General features: G+C 34.7%; 1 protein-coding gene across 2 annotated transcripts in view; it reads right to left on the bottom strand.

Moving 5' to 3' along the window:
- Window positions 1-486: 486 nt before the first annotated feature.
- The window catches only part of LOC111504259 (A-type potassium channel modulatory protein KCNIP1), a 463,024-nt gene continuing 441,230 nt past the window's right edge, over window positions 487-22,280 (bottom strand). For both annotated transcript variants that reach the window (XM_074177251.1, XM_074177250.1), the window contains 2 exons: window positions 12,435-12,647; window positions 487-1,944 (listed from right to left, as the gene is read on the bottom strand). In XM_074177251.1, coding sequence (XP_074033352.1) covers window positions 1,834-1,944; window positions 12,435-12,647 — 324 coding nt within the window. In that variant the 3' untranslated portion in view covers window positions 487-1,833. The remainder of the gene's footprint in view (window positions 1,945-12,434; window positions 12,648-22,280) is intronic.

Here is a 22,280-nt window from a genome sequence, read left to right on the forward strand (position 1 = left end):
TAAAAGTGTTATTGAGTTAATATGAACATTTTGAATCAACTTACACTGTTACGTTACAAACAGGGTTACAATGTACATTACAATTTTGTATATTGATTACTTCGCCTGCTAAGTTCAACCTGTCATTTCATTTTGGATATTTCATTCATCGAACTCGCACAACGATAATAGTTCATAGATATTCAAGAGAAATTATACTCCGGTGAATCATAAAATGAATGCTAAACTATAAACAAAATTTCGAGTGTTTCATACAGGGTGATTCATAATAACATATGCTGATATTCAAGCAGCTTTCATTATGTAAACGTCCGAAAGTTGCCTACCCAATTCAATTGTCATGTATTTGAGAGTCGTTGAAATAAACGATATCCCAAAAACACTTTATTGTGAGATTTTCACTAAATTGTTTTACAAAAACGCAACACGTGTTTCGCCATACAATGGCTTCATCTGGCGTGTCTTTCAACAAAGTTGAAAGACACTCATAATGCTATCTACCAAATCTTTGTAATCAAATAAATATTCAGTAATAATTTTTTGATGTGACGTTGTGGTTGAAATTTGATAATTATTGTTCACTTTAATGAAATGAATGAAAACACTTGTCTAATTACCACTAGTCAATTTTATTGTCAAGTATTAAACTGCTGATAATGGAATTAAACTTTTGAAACACACCAGTAAATAGGATTAAGGGTGAACTTTGGATTTTACCGATTTTAAATTGTTGGGTTCTACCACTGAGATAATGTTGAGAAAGTTTCAGGGATATTTTCCTAATACCATATCTTTCAAGTGTTTTCAACAGTGCATTACGAGACAGTGTCAAATGCTTTGGCCAAGTCTAGAAAAATCACTAAACACTTAGATGATTTGTCAAGAGAAGTTATTATTTCATTTGTAAGATCTAAGATAGCATTCTGTGCGAAACCGTATGGACGTTTTGTTATGACATGATGCTTCCTGAAAAATGTTAACTGTCCACTTTTGATGTGATGTTCAAAGATTTTAGCTTAATTAGATACAATAGAGATACGTCTATGGTTACAAAGTTTTTTTGAATCACCATTTTTCACTGGAATGGAATAGTACTGTTCTCTAAGTCTAAATTTATAATATGAATAAGGGGGAATATAATGTAGGGGTGAATATTTTTTATCGTTTCTGTAGTAGGTTCGTCTGGACCTGGAACTGGAGAGCACTTATTCTCAAGCTTGAATGTAAGTATGATTGGTTCATTTTCAGTTACAAGTTAAAAAAATATAGATGCATTTATGTCATTTATGCATGTTATGTCAACAAGGAAATTATCAGGTAGATTTGAATACTAATTTTTTTGTCCATTTCAGTGCCAATGTTAGCGAAAAAGTTATTGAATAAATTGCCTTTTTTCATTTTCTATCACATTTTCTCCATGTTCATTGTGTATGATGTTATTCTCTAAGGACTCTTTATTCGTTTTATTAGATATTATTTCATTAATAATTTTCCATGTTTTTTGGGATTACCTTTTATAATTTTATAGTATACTATACCATATAGTATACTATTTCAAAAATAGAAGCTGGTGAAATAAAATCATCTCAGCAGGAGACATGACAATTTATGTTTTTGTACAAACTAAAAAACTCGACTGAAACAATCGAAATCATTTGTCAACAGATCAATTGAACTTTGCAGGCGAAGTAGACGGGAGACTTTTTCTATCCGCCCTACATGCTTGAATTCATCACTGTATAAAAAAGTCTAGTTGGTCGAAAAAGTTCCTAACCGAAGCTTGCCCGTTCATGCCCAAGACGACGGCGGATCCCGGAAGCCAAGGGGTGCGTGTCATATCGATGTGTCGAATACGTTCATGGAAGAGGATATGGATTCGTCCTTCTGACAGCATTCCAGGAATTCGTCGAGTGTCACGACACCGTCTCTGTTTTTGTCCATTTTCTGAAAGGAAAAACTGAAAATCAAGAAACATTTTCACATTCCACAGTGCGAAGTAGAATTCGGGAAATTCTCGGTAAACATTGTACTTGCAGAATATCGTTCATATGATGGTTTTTGTGATACATATCCAGTTGTATCAAAATAGTTTTAGATTGCATAATGGGATGATCATAAAAATATGATCACTTTTGTTGCTGGATGTCATACATGAAATATTTGATGAATTGTTGAATTTCAAAAATATTTCAGTAACATTATTTTCCGGATTTGAAGGCTGTGGATTTCTTCCTGACGTTTCGCTGGCGCCAGAGGCTACCTACCTCCCTCGAATATATTAACAATTTCATCTCAGCTAATGAAAATACGCATCTCCTTATTTGATGGAAGTTGGGTGTTCCACAAGGTTCCGGTCGGATGTCAAGAAAATTGCAAGAAATTTAGGGACATAAGAAAATACATGGGATTTTGTACCAGAACCGGTATTGTTCATCTACTGAATATCAAAGTAACACTTCAGTGTGATATTTCCACTAGACAGTTTACAAATCCTCAACAAGTGTCTTGCTATATTGCTATACAATAGCTCAAACAAACGTTTTCATACTGACTGAACTCCACTCAATCTGTGCTTCATATAATAACAATTTGAATCATGTGGTATCCTAGATAATTTCTAATAACTTCACCTGAGAAAATTATTGAATAAAAATGTACAACATAACAACAATTTGAATCATATGACCACTTAATGACTAATTATTTCACCAGAGTTTGGATAAAAACTGATTGGAAATTCAAATGGATGTGTATCAGTTAATTGTCAGTTTGACGTCTGAAATATCCGTGTGAAAAAAATTTTCGAGCAAAACTCATAAAAAAAGCGATTTATTTCCAACAGGAGTACCCAGTTATAGGAAATGCTATTATTACAGAGAATATATGAAATAAATATTAAAAATAATGGAATATAGAAATGTATGAAAGTAAATCCTAGAACAAAGTGTATATAAAATATTCGTATACGTAGAATTTCAAAATAGGAATGAAAAATTGAGTATATAACACAAAAAGTTACAAATGATACAATGTAGCAATGATACCAATGCGTTCAGAGAGTCGAAATAAATATCGCAATGTTCACAGATTTTACTGAAGCTACTGCACATAAAATTCAATGGTGTTCGTAGCATAACATTTGTGCGTGATCTTTCGCAATATAATTTCAGATTGTGTCCACCTTCACTTCTTGGTACTGAGAAATTGATCTCGAGTAAAAAAACCAATATTGTTGTTCAGTAATTTATGCAGGGATTTTATACCCAGGGTAACTCTCCTATTATTCAAAGATGTCATATCAAATCGTGTCAACAAAATGTTATAATAGATTCCTCTCGTGGGGTATTTTCCATCAACTTTTAGACATAAGTATTTTAGGAACTTCCTTTGCACTCTCTCAATTGATGTTTTTTGGTAGTCGTAAACTGGAGTCAATAACACAGAGCCATACTCTAACTTAGATCTGGCATACGCAAAATATAGCAATTTTAAGGTGGCAATACTTTTGAAGTTTTTGTCATTTCTGTGAATGAATCCAAGCATCCTATTTGCATCAGCAGTCATATTACGTATATGTGTTGTAAATGTTAATTTACTGTCGTATGTTATACCAAGATCTTTTATCTCATGTACGCGGTTGATTGTAGTGTTGTTGATTGAATAATCGTACATTAAATTTCGCTTTTTTGTTGTAAATGATATTATTTTACATTTGGATACGATAAGTTGTAGAAGATTATTATTACACCAAAGTTTGATTACATCTAATTTATTTTGTACACGTTGGAAGTCAGTAATGTCGTCGATTTTATAATACAGTTTCAGGTCGTCTGCAAATAGTAGGCTATGAATATTCAAAGAGGTTGCCAAATCAATAATGAAAATTGAAAATGAAAGAGGTCCAAGACTAGAACCTTGTGGTACCCCAGATGTAACTACGTACTGAGCCGATTTGAAGGATTCATATTCGACGAATTGTTTTCTGTTAACTAGATATGATTCAATTCAATTCATGTAATATTTACTGAATGTATACCTTGAAATATCTTATGGTTATATGAGGTTGATACAACAGAAATATGCGAAGACGATTGGGTAGTTTCTGAAATTCTAGTTGGAGTTAACATTTATGATTCTCTATCATGAATAGGTGATGTTTCTTGAGAATGAAGCATCACCATAAGTAATTAACCACTTACCAATTTACACATTAGAAAACGAAGTCAGAAGAGGAGACGAATTCGATTCTATTTCATCATTCAGTAAATATAAGCACTACAAAAAACTGAGTTTCAGATATTCCTCTTACAAATGTAATACTTCATAGTCGTGGTTAAACTCTCACATTCGAGAAAATACACTTATGTGTATTTTCTCGAATGTGAGAGTTTGGCAAATAAGAAGTTTTGGGCAAGAACCATAAGTCATCCTATTTACTCCTGATGAAGATTTGTCTTCATTGTTTTTGATGAATTTGCTAAAGTTTTTATTTGTCTAGTAAGCCACGTTCAAGAGTGTCCTTTTCAAAAAATGGCCTATGTTAGTGGTGGCTTCACCAAAGTATGTTGATATTCTATGACACTGATTTATTGAAGTGTGGTAGACCTGGTAAATGGCTTGAATTTACCTTTTGACCATTGTTGAAAGTGAATTGTTTGATAAAATTCAGTTCTTTCTGAAAATTACTTTCTGACAGTGCTACGTCTAGAAAATGTATTGAAATTGTATACCTCCATTTTAGTGGTGATGGGTGAATGGAATTATCAAATTCGACAAACTTGTGCAATTGCCTACCTATACCAATAAAACAGACTGAGATATCATCTACGTATCTGTACCAGTATTGAAACCCAGTAATCATTTGATTATAATAAAGTGAATTTGCGGGTTGTCCATGAAAATTTCAGCTAACAAAGGACACAACGGGTTTCCCATTAGTAGCCCTCCGCTGCATGAATTAAACTTCAATTAAATTGAATTGATACACCGAAAACCTATTCCTAGTTACGCAAAATTTATATCGCTTGATGTCCAAAACTTATTTTTCAGTATTCCGTCAATTCAAATAATTGAACAGGTTGAGCGTTTCTTCTATACAGTGTGTAAAAGCCAAATGGAATAAATTCGTTATTTCGGTTACTGTACGTATTAAAAAACCGAAATATGTCAAATGTAAATTATAATTTGACATTCTTAACGTAAAAATGCCACCCCTACCTTCAACCTCCTTTGAATGACATATACAACCTCCAAATTTTTGAATGGTAAGTATAGGTTTGTGATATATCGTTTGAAAGGTCTCTTCTTTCTCTATACAAAAATGTTATCGCTTTCAAGTTTATTGCAACAATTAAGATAAAATAAATTAAAATCATATGGTTACCGAAATTCTATAAAATACATTCAAAAACTAAAATGTACTGCAATACATAATGAAATTTAGAATACGAAAAAGAACTATATATGTTAACGAAGTAGATGTTCAAAATGTTCACCGCGAACGTCTAGGCAACATCCTTATCTCAAATAAAACTGTCTTCTAACATTATTTAACATATCAGGCGTAACTGACCTAATCGCAAGCGGTGTTTGTTCCTTGGAGTCATTCAAATCTGAAGGTTTACTTTTGTACACATTGCTGTTTACAGAGAACTTTAATGATGAAAGATCAGGTGATCGCGCTGGCCACTCAATCGATCCTCGCCTCCCTATCCACCGATTAGGAAATATTGTATCGAGGTGTTGCCGGACATTAACTTGGTAATGTGGTGATGCTCCATCCTGCTGAAACCATATCGTATTCACTGGAACTTGAGGGTTTCCTAGATCTTGGAATGACATCGTTTTGTGGTGCCAAATAATTATCACATTTCAAGTTGCCCTCAATGAAAAAGGGATCAATGGTATAGTTTCCGACAATCCCTGCTCAAACGTTAACTTTTTGAGGGTATTGCGTGTGTTCTCCTCTCATCCAGTGAGGTTTTTCCGTTGACCAGTAGCGGCAATTTTGCGGATTAGTATGACCGTTAAGAGACAAAGTACACTCATCAGAAAACATAACGTCTTCTAATTGGTTGATATTGTTCTCCAACATGTCCATCATTAGCTCACAAAAATAAGTTTATCTATCGAAATCGTCTTCCATGAGTTCCTAAGTAGGTATCATTTCATAGGGATGCATTTTATTTTTTTTAATGTGTTTACCATCGATGTATGGCTAACATTGAATGTAGTGGATGCCTGTCTACTCGATATATGTGGGTTCTCCTCAAACTCAAGCATCACATTCAATTTGAATTCATCACTCATTGTATTGCCAGCTACTTGTTTTATCTGCCTCACATGACCAAGCTCGCGAAACGGCTTCTCTATTTTGCTTATTGTTCCTTGAGATATGTGCGGTAAATTAGTAAATTTCCCATGCAATAGGCGAGCTGCTTCCTGTTGTGTTCGGGTTTTATCTCCGTAACCAATCATCAACTGTTATTCCATTCATTTCCGTTAATCTAACCATTTGTCAGACTTGAAGTTGAGGAACTTTGAACTTAAATCAAAATAGTGACAACTAATGTTGTAACATACAAAATAAATTGGTAAGGCGTTTGAAACTAACGTTGCCAAGGAAATTATTTATAGTTTTTCAAAGAAAACCATCTAAAAAAAAATTGCTATGGTTTTTGCTTACTTTCTTATCATCAATACCCCAACATGAAATAAGTTTTGAGTATATTGCATTGAGTGTATTTTATCGAATTTCGGTAACCACATGATTTTGATTTATTTTATCTTATTTGTTGCAATAAACTTGAGAGCGATAACATTTATGGATAGAGAATGAAGCAGAGACCTCCTTTCGAACGATATATCACAATCCTATACTTTGTACCTGTAATTCGACGGGGGTTGAAGGAAGGGATAGCATTTTCCCGTTGAAGTATGTCAAATTATAATTTGAAAACCCAAAAATTTCAAGAAATAATATCTGAGTATGAATTATAGGTGGTCTGGAAAGTTCGCAGGCTAATACAGAGATGGCGCTACTGATATTAAATCCATATGATTTTTAGTCAATCGTAACCTACACATTCACAGTTGTCAGACGCAGTGGACACCCCAGTGGAAACATCAAAAAAATCCACAAAATAATTTCGGGTGACCGCAAAGTGAAGTTGATCGAGATATTAGCTGAGGCTCCAAAGATATTGAAGGAACGTGCTGGACATATCGTGAATGAATATTGGGGTATACGAAAGTTCTGCTCAAAGTGGGTGCCGCGTGAACCCACAACTAATCAAGAACAAAAATGAATTGTAGATTCTAAGCAGTGTTTGAAGCTGTTCCACCCCAAAAAACCCGAATTATGCGTCGATATGTGACAAGGGATGAAACATGGATGCATCATTTCACACCAGAATCAAAACGATCGTCATCTGAATGGACTACACGTGTTGAACCGCATCCGAAGCGTGCAAAGACGCAACAGTCGGCTGGAAGGTTATGGTATAAGTATTTTGAAATCCGTGTGATATTGTATTCATCAACTATCTTTAAAAGGGAAAACCATCATCAGCGACTATTACATAGCGTTATCGGAGCGTTTGAAGGACCAAATCGCAGAAACACATCAAGACAATGTACCTTGTCACAAATCAATGAAAACGGTGGCAAAATTGCATGAATGGGGTTCCGAATTGCTTTCGCATTCACCGTATTCTCCAGATCTGACCTACATCGACTATTTTCTGTTCTCAGATATCAAGTTATTGCTCGCTGAAAAGGAATTTAGCACGGATGAAAAGGTAATCGTCGAAACTAATACCTATTTTGAAGCTGAAGAGGAATCGTACTATGAAAATGGTTGGAAAAATTGTATAAACGCTATAATCATTGTGTCGCCCTCGGAGGCAACTAACTATATTGAATTATCAAATCAAAATGTATCAATTTTTTTTTAGTTAGGTTACAAATTTTCAGTGATATTAACAATATCAAAAATCATAGAGAAAATCGTAAACCACCATATTCTCAAATATTTGGAAGGCTTCAACATCTTGAGCGATCATCAATATGGCTTTCGGAAACAAAGATCTACAGGACAGGCGACCTTCTATCGTCTTCCACCCATATTTCGAATAATGCAATCGAGGACCTCCCTGTAAATTTAGTTCAGGAGCGAGAGCTTCCCAACTCCCCAATTCCTGATCCAACAAGTGAATCTTAAAAAAAAAAGTTTGGTGGTGCAGTCAGGAAACGACTGAGTCGTCTTCTCAAGAGCGGGGTACCTTATGAAAACGCCTTGCACCAAATTCTTGAGCGGCGTACACAGAATCAGTATCAAGTGGGGAAACAAACTCCCCATCAGCAGGTTAGTAGTTGCGCTGAACTGATGATTCACCAAAACCAGAGGCGAAAAAGCCCTGCACGGTTGAATCTAAGGCATCGTCAGGTGTAGCTGACGTGCAAAAACCCTCATATGGAAAGGTTGTCGTGGATATCAAGGTGGGAATCTTGCAACTTGACTATCCGACTACCTCATTAACAGAGCATATACTTTGTGCCTGCCCCGCTGGGGGCCAAGTCAGGTCTTTAGAGTTCAGCAGAGCCGTACTCTTACCATCTGACCTGAAAGATCACTTAACATACAAACTGATCGGCTTCGTTAAGAAGCTGGGTTTATTTGGCCGAGTGTGAATAGGTGTGAGCCACAATAAACCCTTGTGGGTTGCAGTGGAGGGTCGAATAAATCCAATCACTTTGGACCTAACCTAACGCAATCGAGAAACATGGAGAGTCAAGAGCTGTTGCGCTTGATATTTCTAAGGCATTTGACCGTGTGTAGCATGAGTGTTTGCTGACCAAACTTCGATGATATGGCTAGTCGAAACATTTTTTGTATGACTCTACGATCGGTCGGTAGCCAGGCGGCTACCGACTTTGCTTTGTTCACTCTGTCAATCGGCCGATGTGTGAGTCGATGGTTCAAGCCGCAGACAAAACGCTCGATTTCCACTCGCTATCGTCCAACTTGTGTAAGGAATCACACGTTTAAAGGTAAGACCTCGATAGTCCTTAGCTTGCACAAGTTTCGACTTCCGAGGGTTGTCGTTCGTAGGGGTGCGATAGCTGGTTAACGGAAATAACACTTTTTGAATATATATTCTAAACAGCTTCCTGAAAGAATGTTTCCTGTAAGTGACCGTTGACGGATATGTTTCGAATACTTTCAACAGTAACGCTGGTGTTCCCCAGGAATCATATTGTCTGCAACCCTCTCTTTACTCAAATGCTGTTTTTTTATTAGTTGGAAAAGGAATAAAAAATGTGTTCGTAGATGAACAATTTAGTTTTTGCAAACGTTTCGGAATTTATTATAACCATCATCAGGGTCCAAACATTCGTTCATCCATGTTAAGAAAACGTTGGAAATATAAAAACAGACAACATAGGTACGAAAACAAATGAAAATAAGGACCAACTACATGAAATCACAGACATCTTAACATCTTGGAGACATTGAAATGTTGAAGTACACGAAGTCAAGGGTAAATGAACAATGTAATACTAAGAATGTAACAAAAGGAACTAGCCGCAAAACAAATGAAATATTCGAAAAAAAGAACAAAGACAATAATTTTAGCAGGCCACTGTTCACTTTGTTATAGACAATCAACTTCAATAAAATAATAATTGTAACTGAATATCTGAGGTGACCTACAGAAGATATTAAGGTCAGGTGATGTTCATCTCCTGAATCTCCTGATGGCACTACCATCACGAGTAATTTTATAGAATAGAAACACATCAGAGCAACCATGCAAAATGTTTCATTCTGCAAGCTCATGCGGCATAATACCACAAAAGGAAAAACGGACAAATAAACGACATTAAAGTTCGAAAAAAAATGAAAATACTGGGAAATATTCTTTCATGAACACAATTACCAGAAGCATTCGTGTTTCACATGTTTGCCTACAATTTTTTGCACAGGAGAATGCGCTGATATACTATATTACATCCATAATTTATGACTTTGCAATTTCACAGTGGAATGCATGTTTGAGAATGAATAACCTTTTTGTGACATGAGGTCAGATTGGAAATGTGTGCCTAAGATAAGTTCAGAGTTATTGCAAAACGAATTGCTAGCATATCCGCAAACATGCTCGTTGATTAACTTCGTTTCCGATTTTTGTTGACGGAGGAGACAAAAACGGCCTGAATTGAATGAAGAGAGATAATTTTGTATAGGGAGGGACCTTGGAGTAGGCGACACTTTGGTTTACTTGATGAATTTTAATAACAGTATCCATAATAATAATTAAAGAATTTTCATGATAGATTTAATTTGAAACGTGTTTTGTTACACAGTAGGTTCATCAGTTACTGGTATAGTACTGATGAAGCCACCATGTAGCGGAACGTGTGGTTTATACTTTATATATTAGCTACTACCTAGGCTAAATTTATGTGAGAATATCACATGTAATTCTCAAATCTACGAAGATCGTATTTGAATCATCGTAGTCTATATGTCGAGTATGAAGGTGAAAAATTGGATGTATTTTTCGCACAAACAGGGGTTCTTCAAGGATCTAATTTGGACCCCCTCCAAAAGTGGTGTAATGAGAACAAACTCTTTTTCGATGCTGAAAAATGTAAAATTATGGCCTATGCTCGAATATTTAATCCGTACCAGTTCAATCATTCAGTTGATAATATCGACTTACCAAGGGTTGGTGATACTCCCGACTTAGGAATTTTAATCCGCAATAAATTTATATTTGAAGCGCACATTGAAAATAGTATTGTAGTTCTGTCAAGAATCCTTATCAACCGAAATACATTGATGCTTTGGAAGAAAGAAATTCTTCAATTTCGCTTATAAGAAACATAGGTATTTTTCGGCTAGAAATTATGAATACATTTGTCTTCTGAATGAATTCAATTCTGTAACGCTGAGAAAAAGACGAGAAATTGCAGATCTCATATTCTTTTATGAACTGGTCAACGCTGCTATGGACTCACCAACTCTATTGTCCCCCGTGTTAGGAATCACACGCTAAAAGGTAAGACCTCGTTAGTCCTTAGCTCGCACAACGGATAACGGAAACGGAAAAACAGATTTTAAACAGATTTAAACATTAATTTTATTGTCCCTCGGTATACGTTCCGATCAAATGTCACATTCCGCAAAAATGTACTCAATTTTCAACACCATTTCCACAGACCACTAACTTATAGGTGTCGAAGTGTCGATAAATACTCTGAAGAATTATTTTTTTTGCTTCGAATCAATTTAGAAATAGTTTGTACAGATGAAACTCTACAAAACCTACGTTCGTCCAATCATGGAGTATGCAGGTCCAGTGTGGTGTCTTGTTCTGGTACGCGATAGGAACTTGTTGGAAAATATACAGCGTCGAGACACACGTATGACTTTTGATGAAGTGCGTCCAACCTATCCCGAAAGACTGAGGATGGCACAACTGCTAGCTATTGACCAACGTCGACTCCGTGGGGACCTCATCATATCTTTCCGTATAGCTAAGTATAACTTTGCTAATCAGAAAGAACTTTATGTTTCCAACAATGATTCGCGGTTACGTGGTTACAGACTCAAATTAAAAAAGGAAAAATTCGCAACGAGGCAGAGACAATATTTTTTGGTGAATCATATTTTCGAAACATGGAATAACTTACTTAACGATGTTATGAATGCCGACTCAGTGAACAGTTTCAAAAACAAAATAGACATTTGCTTAATCGGCTCTATGCATATATTAATTATTTTTCTTTTCTTTTTGCATGCATTGTATTAACTTGTTGATATCCTTCGTTTTTAGGCTTACATAGGACTTTGTCCTCAGCCTTTATTTATATGTAATAATAATAATAATAAGTTCTTAACTGAATATCAAAATGATTTCAATAGGGAAAACAAGTCAATATGTAATAATATACAATTTATTGACCTGTTTTTTTTCAACATTGAAACAGGAATTTTTATAAAAATAAACAAGTTACTGATGGATGGCGCATTTTTCTTTGTGGAAAACACTATGAACTAAGGCAGTGGTTTACAGAAGAACTATAGAAGTCTGCCCTTTCTACATTATTATATAAAGTTTTCCATTACAATTTTTATTTTTTCAAGTATGAGTTGGAATAAATATTTCAACTTCTGAATGTATATACCAAGATAACTCACGAGGTTCTGGACACAATTTCTAGTCAAAATATCAATTCGGTTCATCGCTGAAAATACTTTATCAAACAATTAGTTGAACATAGAGGCAACGAGAGGTTCAATTTTAATTTTTCAGAACTCTATGGTACACAATAACTTCAAGATTGTTAACCATCGCGTCAGTTACTTTGGCTCATTTCCTCTGCAACAATAACACTTTATATGCAGTTATTGCATAGCCACTCACCTGGAATATCCTGTCTACTTTTTCTTTTATTGTATCTTCTTCGATACTAGGATCTGCTAGCTTGCCCATGAGTTCGTAAATCGCCGTAACGATATCTGTCATTTCTTCTCTTGTTATGCATCCATCTCCATTGATGTCGTACAATGTGAAAGCCCATCGGAGCTTCTCTTCCAAAGAACCTCTGGAGAGAATAGACAAGTTTTGCACAAAATCCTGAAAAAACATAACCCAATGAAATTCATTTTCAAAATACAGAAACAGAACCACTTCAACAACACATGTTCGAAGTGCACTGATAAGATCAATATTATACTGATTTATTTTCATAAATTGGATAATGAAATCAGTATTCCTAGATCAAATATTATTATTCATTTTTCTACAGAAGGTGATACGTTCCAATATTATTTTTTCGTTATCATGGCGGCCATGAATATTAACTTTTGGATAGTACAGCTACTAGAAAGATGGACACCAATTATACTGTGACTGTCATATACTTGATCGAAGTAAAGTATGTGTAACACATTTAAGATGATGAAGCATCTCTGGCTCTGCTCACTTCTTCAAATTATTGCATTGATGAAAAAATTTGAAACTTTTAGTGACTCGGCTTACCTGAACTCCATCGAGGAGTAGCGAATGACTGGATTACAGCATATTTGAAAGATAGAAAACAGATTGCAGTATTGAATAATAATAAATCAAAAGAAAAAACAATTAATATGGGTGTTCCACAGGGTTCTATAATGGCCCCAGTACTCTTCATCATTTTCATGAATGATATGATTAACTCATGTCCAAGTGCGCAAAATATAATTATGTATGCCGACGATACCAATTTTCTTATATCAGAAAAATCAATATGTGATATGGTACTTAGAGCCAATACTGTAGCGAATGAATTCTATAACTGGTGTACTTACAATGGTCTAGTGGTGAATTTGGAAAAAACATGCTTCATGCAGTTTCTAACGAAAAATCTGAATAGGAATTCTAATTTATCAATGAGAGTAAATCATAGTAGCATTGAGCAAATTGATGTTGCTCGCTTTCTGGGAGTTATATTGGATAATAAAATGACATGGAAAAATCATATAAACGAAACAACCACCTAGCTGAGTAAAATCTGTTTTGTAATAAGACAACTGAAAAATACTGCATCAACTGAAACTCTGCAATTGGCATACTATGGATTGGTTCAATCAACACTCAGTTATGGCCTAATGCTTTGGGGTAGCTCAAGCTACCTAAATTAGATATTTATAATCCAAAAAAAATCATCAGAAGTATGATTGGAGTCAAGCCTAACACATCTTGTAAATCAATTTTTCCAAAGATAGGTTTTCTCACAGTGTATTCACTATATATATTTCAAATTACTCTGAATATTAAAACACAAGAGAATTCCATTCTTAAAAATAGCAGTTTACACAAGTACGATACAAGAAAATGTGTACATCAACCATACTCAAGATTAACCATTGGGCAAAACTCGCACATATATAAAGGTATTCTCTGCTATAATAGATTTAATAGCAAAATTGATCTTGCCGATCTGAGAATTTTCAAAAACTCCCTGTACAAGTATTTAGAATCCAGGGCATTCTACTCGTTAGAGGAATTTCTGGAGACATGAACTAATATGTTGTAATTAGGTATAATTTTATATATGTCTGTATTTTGTTTTTTTTTATACTTCTTCACGTGCTGATTTTTATATGTAGACTAAATTCTAAATTTATATCATATTTTGTGACGAGTCCAATAAGTTATACATTCTGTACTCCTTTTTGTAATAACTTCAGTGACGAATAAAGTTCTATTCTATTCTATTCATCTGTTAGATTTTTTTGAAGTGAGTTCTATCAGGTGAAATAAATGTCGCTATGAACTGAAGGCAATTTAACTTTGACGAAAAACTTTCTCTTGAATCGTTCAAATTTTCTGATGAAAAAATCTACATATATAAACCTTTCAACTATTGGTTTACTAACTCAGGATGGCATGAGATGAAAGTTACATTAGAAAACATATACATGTTGTAGCAGTGCTATAAAATACAGAAATCCGATTGAACCGACGTTTTGTAATTATAGGACGAAACTGCAGTAACGTTAGTTATAAATAAAAGTGATAAAAAACATAGAAAGTTTCAATTCTCTTTTCTTCATTATGATTTTCTACCACGTAGTAACGGCTACATCTATCAATTTAATGTACTATTGTTTTTTTCACTATCATACATATTGTGAACAATATAAATAATTTTGTCACCGTCTCAAAAAATTAATGATTTGAATAATATGAGAGAACAAAAATTTGAGAAAAATAATCAAAATCGAAAACGTTTCTGAAGACTTCCAAGAGAAAGATTTTGTTGATTCCTGTAAAGGGATTAAAGCTGAGGAGATGTGAAAGTTCTTCAGGTGTATATTCTATTTCTCATTCTCACCCAGAATATATACTACTATAGTTTTGTGGTATGTTGATATTAAATCAGCCAGGACTTTTTTCAAGCAAATTTCTGGTAAAATTCTGACAAACTGTAGATCAGTTCACAACAGAATTTGCCAAGCAAAGCTATTTTTCGTTAGAGCAGTCGAATAAGAAAACCGATTGCCATAGTAAGGTTTTCCAATATTGTTCAGCTTTTTCAATTAAAAAAATTCTTGTCCCCCTAAATTTGACTCAAGTGATGTCCAATGCTATGCTATATATACGCGTCATTGGAGCAGTAAAAAAGGAAATTGATTATTATCGTTGACGAATGAATATTTTGGGATATTCCAGTTACTATGTATACTGTTACATGAAAAAGTGGGGAAATATTGAGGTACAATTTTTTACCTAGTTCACATTGTACTTTGGCAAGAAATTCTATGTGATATGGTCGAATATAATAATATCAAAACTATGAATCATTACCAACTATGAAAGAGCAAAGGGCAACGTTGTTTGTGAACGACAGTTTCTACGCTCGGTGTGTGCTATGTTAATTATTCATTATCGAGTTTATGTGTCAGTGGATGTTACATGTAGACTTGCAAAATGAGAGTTTTATTGCCCTGTCAGATAACTTCCAATCGTTTATTTTCCTGGTCTAAATATGCTTTGTTGCCAGACCACAATTAATTTTATTTTAATTTTAACATTTGATGTGACAGTTTTAGAAATTGTGGTAGATTTCAAAATGTGTACATATGAAATGTTCCACCTACTTCTCGTTACTCACCACAGGCTTTCATTCCATGAATATATCATTTCATTGTGAAAATTTTGAAAAGAAATTTAAATAACCAAATAATTAGGTATTACTTGAATATCAGTGAGACCAAATTGAAATGAATGAAACTTAATGGTTTTCTCTAGAAACTCAGATCAAAATAATATACACTCAGTGAAGAACAAGATATCAACACTATAGTTATCGATACTAATGAAAGGAAATCAAAAAGTGGAGAGGCTTGCAATATTTCATTCCTCGCAGAAAATTCAAATCAGTATCAGAGTTTGAAAATCTGGTGAACGTTTTATACTTGAACAACAAATATTCTGCAGAAATAGTAATCATTCGGTAAAGAGATGATTCGAAATACTGAAAAATTATAATAAAAAATTACTGATCTTCATTCTAAAATAACCACTTTTGTTACCTCAACAAAAGATGTAGAAAAAAAAATATTAATGCTGTAGTTATACGATAACAAATATGATGAATGAAAATCTTCTCGAGTTGTGATGTTGAAGGTATCTCACTGAACAGTGGACAGGAAAGAGAGAACGTGAGTCTCACCAGGGGCAGTTGTATCTAACGGGACAAGTGGAAAGAACAGTTACTTAGACAAGAGTGTCTTATTTCTAGGATTTACATAGTGTATGATCTCAATAACGAAAAATATCAGTCTATGGGGATAGACATTATCCGTTTTGAATAACTGTTATGTCCATTCTGGTTTTTACTTTGAATATCATTGATGATTCGTCAAGCAGTAACAACTGAACGCATTGCTTATTGAACTGAAAAAATGACTGAATTACTGAATAATCAAATGTCCCCTGTACATTCATTGAGAATTTTTCATCTCATATTTCATAACGGATCTGAAAACACGGAGTAAAATATGGAAAGTATAAATCAAAACGCATTTTCGATGAATCAGAGCTATCAACTTGCCGTAATACCTGAAATATTGGAAATTTCGAACCATTTCGAATATAAAGATATGACGATATTGTAATAAATTCATGAAATACATCTGCTCTCGATCCCTGGATTCACAAGGAAGTTATTTTCAACAAAGGAATTTCTATGGAGACAACAAAGAAAGAGACAGAAATCATATAGCGATATAGTTTTTGTCTTTTTCTTCCAATATATTTGGAATCGACTCGTTTTTCATTCACATTCTCACTATATCGCTTCGGTAAACTGTGGGATAACAATTTATCTGTATGAGAGCCTTTATTTAAAGTCACATCAATCGCAATTTTATATAAATGATGCAGCTCTTATTTATCTGATGCAAAATGTTTTCCCTATCAACTTACGGTAGAATAGTTCTCCTCGTATCAGTGATATCGAAAATCACACAGAATTAATATAGTTTGAAAAACTAAACTGAAAAGTTAAGAATAATTTTTTTTAATAAGCTTGAATCAATAACGAACAAAAAATACTAGTATTATTGTGAAAAAAGCGACGAGCGCTTGATATACAAAAAATATGGCACAAAGCTCCCACGCTTTTTTCACAATAATACTAGTATTTTTCGTTCGTTATTGTTTTGAGCTCATTACAGAAAAAATATTTTTAACTTTTTAGTTCGATGTTTTTCAAAAGCGTATTTTTCAGTTTTTTAAACTATATTTATTTCCAATTTTTTAGTTTCGTATGCTATAAAAGCGTGTTTTTTAGTCTTTTCAAAATATATTTATTTTATCTAAACTGCGGGATCAATCAGCCGTATATTGTTTAGAAAAATGACCATTGATATTTTCCGATTCCGGAGAGGGAGCCTGAAAATCAGCTACCAAGCCTAAGACAGCAGGCGCAAAGGAGTGTTACAAATAAGTCAGAAGGCGCGCTTTTAATAAAAAAAATACTTTTCTCAAATGAAGAAATACATGTAAAGTGAGTTCGAGTTATATTAAGGAAATTACGTACAGCGCCATCTGCCCGCGAATATATCAAGCAATAATGTCGACATATAAAGGAGGTTACATTCAGCGCCATCTGCCCGCGAATATATCAAGCAATAATGTCGAATATTTCGCCAAATATAGATCCCGAGCTTGAGAGTTACAAACAAACAAACATACATACAGGTGAATCTAATATAAAGCGTGTGAAAAGTAAATGCAAGTCAACAGATACTTGAACATTTTGACATCTTCAGCGATTCTTAATGTGAATAACAAAAAAAGTTAGGGAGGATACGGAGACAAGTATATATTTTGCCCGCAACTTTGAAGCGCACCAGGAGTTTGAGAGTTTTTCATGTCGGTGACATTTTATTCAATGCTTTTTCATACCCTAAAATAGAGTTTTTCCAATCACCAGAAATACAATACTTACTCTACGTGTTCGTTTTCATCTGCTGAAAGCGTGTAAAAATATTTTCAATAGATGTTAGATGTTTCAATTCAACCTGTCGAATAACATGTGTTTATATCAGTTGGAATTACTTTTCAGATGAATTACTGGAAATTAGTATTACATTGTTATTAAACTGAAGGTAGAATATTTTTGGAAGAGATTAGTTTCTTGTTGGAAAGCTTCTTGTACTTTTCCTTTTTATATAAAAAATGACGAGAATTTTCGAAGAGACGAAGAAAGTAATTACGTTCCAAATAGAGTATTTACAAAGATGCAAAGATCATGTACAGAAGTTCCTTCTATGAAGAAATTGAAAAAAAAAAATTTCGAAATCACAACTCCCACATGAACATTTAATTACATAAATTTTTTTTTCAATTCAGTTTATACTCTAAAAATTCGTTATGATATTGAAACCGATGTCATTCATAGGAACGCTACACAACGCAATATATGAGAGCATTATTGTATAAAATAAGTAAAAAAATATGGTAATCGGTTTTATTGAAGGAAAACAGAAAATAATGATGTAGATTATGTATTTCATTTTCATATTTTTTTTAACCAGCTGTCGCACCCCTACGAACGACAACCGTCAGAAGTCGAAACTTGTGCGAGCTAAGGATTAACGAGGTCTTACCTTTTTAACATGTGATTCCTAACACGGGTTGGACGATAGCAAGTGAAGATCGATTGTTCAGACTAGGACTTGAACCACCGACCAACACGCCAGTCAATTCGAGTGAGTGAACAAATCACCCACGCCGAACCGCTTGGCTACCGACCGATACCCATATTGAGGTATGTTTGAAGGTGATTGACAATTTTTCATGATGAATTTCATCAGTTTGGACTTCCATTGTCTGATATTATATAAAATGATTTGAAATCCCTGAAAGAAATTGAAAATTGAAGAAGAAGAATAAGAAAGAATAGCTGAGAAAAAAAAACAATTATATTAAGCAAAAAACCTGAAATGAAATAATAGTGAAATAAAATGTTTTCTGTTCAATTTGTTCCATTTTTACTTGTATTTTATTTCACTATTATTTCATTTTAAGTTTTTTGCTTGATATATTTTTTTTTTCTCAGCTATTCTTTTTATTCTTCTTCTTGGATTTTTAATTTCTTCTTTTTTAGTTCTTTCAGGAATTTCCAATCATTTTATATAATATCAGACAATGAAAGTCTAAACTAATGAAATTCATATTGAGGTAGTTGTGGAAGAACAAACAGGGCAAGCTAAATAAAACCATTTCATGCGGAAAATTTATTACCCTCAAAGTCTACGGGTCAAAAATACTGGTCTTCAATACTTTTTGAACTTTTGAATACGAAATCATAAGTAACTCTTATAGAAGACTACGACTTTATGTTACCGGAAGAGACACATCTACTCATATTACAATGACAGTACATAAAAATTCATGCGAAGAGTCAGCGGAGTTAGAGTGACTACAGAAGGACCACACATGCCTATCAGTTTGTATCTGCCTGAGGTTGAGAAATGGTGAGTTTGAGAAAATTCCGCACCCCTCATTGTCCGCAACGGAATCAATATCCCCCGGATCATAGGGCTAAACTGGGGTCTCGCCATTACCGTAGGAGTACTAAAAATGGGGCTGCGTTATGTTAGAGGATTTAGACTGAAACTGCATATGCTGGGCATGTAGACAGAAAATACATTAGAGACCTGGTGTTAGGAACAGATTACCCATCACGCGACTACGGGACCAAGTTGATGAAAACACCATCCTGGTAGGTCACGATGAATCCCTCACTCAGTTTCCGACTCGAGCCCACTCGAGGAGAGCCGGGCAGGTGATTTGATAAAACAAAGTCTCCAATGTTTTTGAAGAAGACCCTATGCATCGGCTAATTCCTTGTGAAGCCACAGGAAAGAAGTTATCTCTGCTGCTTTGATTTGTTTTGTTGAACGGGTTTCAACTCGGTGGCAGAGTTTATTATTATTATCGTTGAACTTCTATGGATGTGCATCATTTTTCGAGTCTTTACGACGAGTTGGTACACCTCCTCTTAAGTCCACTTGACTACTTCAAAAGAGTACAATTGGATCGTTGCAGCAGGTATTTTTATGGCAGCAACTTTGTTCTTTCCCGACAGTTCCGATTAATAGATGATTCTTGCCACGGAAAGGAGGGTTCTTCACTGTAATAACTGGAAGTGGCATTATTCCACCCAAAGGTGAATAAACGTCTCTTCGGCATCCAGATGATGTAGGATCCTCCATCCATGAGCTAAACTTTTTCTCTATAATCTCGGCTTCGTCTCCTTCTATTTTATTCTATTGTCTATTCCAAATTTCATACCGATGGCATGCGTTTATCATCCCACAACACTTAGAGATACTGTTAGAGATCCTCTTCTTTAGAGGCATTGCGTATAATATATGTGAGTGATCTCATTCGTACCCACAAAACCCTTGGTCTCTAGGGGTGGCCACAAGTTTTCCTGAGAACATTGCTGATGGCAATAGTGAGATGCATAAAAGAATAGGACTGAGAAAATATTCTTGGAATACACTCGTTCGTGAAGTGACCCACTCTGACAGGACTGTAGGTTGACGATTTTATATCAAATGTCTGGAGCTAATCGATTCAGGCCATAAGAAGGTTACACTTGTACTGCACTGAGTTAAGTACTGCGTTAAACATCTATTGGACAAAAAATCTTCTTGCAGCCAATCACACCTCTTTTTGACACTCTGACACATATCCGTTGAATTACTAAGTCAACCGCGGAGAGAATCCGTGCACACAAGATTTAGCACGAAATCAAAACTGCAAATTTGCACTGTAATATTTTTTGATCTTTCCACCGAAACTAGCACACACCAATAACATTCTAACGTAATTGGGAAATTTTCCTTGGTTCATTTATTACCCACTTCGTCATTTTGTTTCATTAACAAGTTGTTCCCCTTCTCTCCTGGATTTATTTTTCATTCAATTAATTAAATTTCTGAGGAAATCTTACCCCCGTGAATATATTTCTCGGAAGAGCAAGAATATGTATCCTTCAGACATTTATGGCCAACGGAAAGAGAATCCTTCCCGTATAAATTCGTTCCCAGACTGTATTCCACCGGCAATACACCAAAGTGAAAATGAAAAAAGTTTCCGTTATGGATGACAATATAAACTTTTCGAATCAAACTTTGCCATAATCGTTTCGAATTTGAAGTTGTTGCTGCCCTCAAACCACATTCATGAATGATTGATTCGGCGGGGTAGATTCAGAGGGTGTACAAAAAGATTATTTCGTAGTTGTGAAGTTTTAACCATAGTTATTTGTCTTTTCCTTCAAAAACGGTTCTACAGGATGTACGTGGACTGTTAAAAAATAAGGGCTACGTAGGGGAAGGTGGGGGAATCACGGACGCGGGGTGATCGCGGACGTGTATGTTTCACTATGATATAAAAGAATGAAAGATATTCCAAGTAACGCAATCGTGAGTCCATCCCAGACGTAGTGCCGCGCAATAAGTGGTGAAATGACGGTGCGCTCGTTTTAACAATGTTTTTAGGGAGTAACCGCGTGCACCACGCTATTCTAACCTCAAATAAAAATATTGGTTTGTGGTATTGTGTGTGTCGGCTAATGACCGATGATTTTAGTGGGGTAATCCCGGCCATCCGCAATTACCCCTACACACCGTGTAGTTCATATAGTTTATTTTATATCTTATTTTCTATTATATATTCTGCCCTGTATCTATATGAAATATAATAACTAGTACCCCTATGAAAGATATCTTGAAAAACAAAGAAAGAATCAAAAGTTTGTAAGTACCACTAAAGGTAAAAAAGGAGAGAAGAATCTTATCTTATCTTATTTTCCGATGATAGCCAAATCCTAGGCTAAGGTATGTGGATGATATTTTCGCGGTATTCTATACCAAAAAATCGAATATCGAGGACTTTATTTCCTTTTTAAATAATAGATGTCCATCAATGAAATTCACGTATGAATTAGAAAATAAGGGACAACTACCATTTCTGGACGTTTTGGTAATGAGGAGCAGATATGGAGGGTTAGAATACGATATATTTAGAAAAGAAACAAGCACGTACAGGTATATTCTTGACAGTTCAAATCACTGTGGACAGCACAAACGTGCTGGGTTGAATTTTTTTGTGCATATAACACATGATAGGTTCACAAAAGAAAAACGTACAATACAGGAAATAGCAGCCACTAACGGTTTCCCGAGGGGTATTGTAGAT

The sequence above is a fragment of the Leptinotarsa decemlineata genome, unplaced genomic scaffold (assembly GCF_025532065.1).
Source record: "Leptinotarsa decemlineata unplaced genomic scaffold, Ldec_3_MD MMD2_tig00002974_RagTag_RagTag, whole genome shotgun sequence".
NCBI lineage: Eukaryota > Metazoa > Arthropoda > Insecta > Coleoptera > Chrysomelidae > Leptinotarsa > Leptinotarsa decemlineata.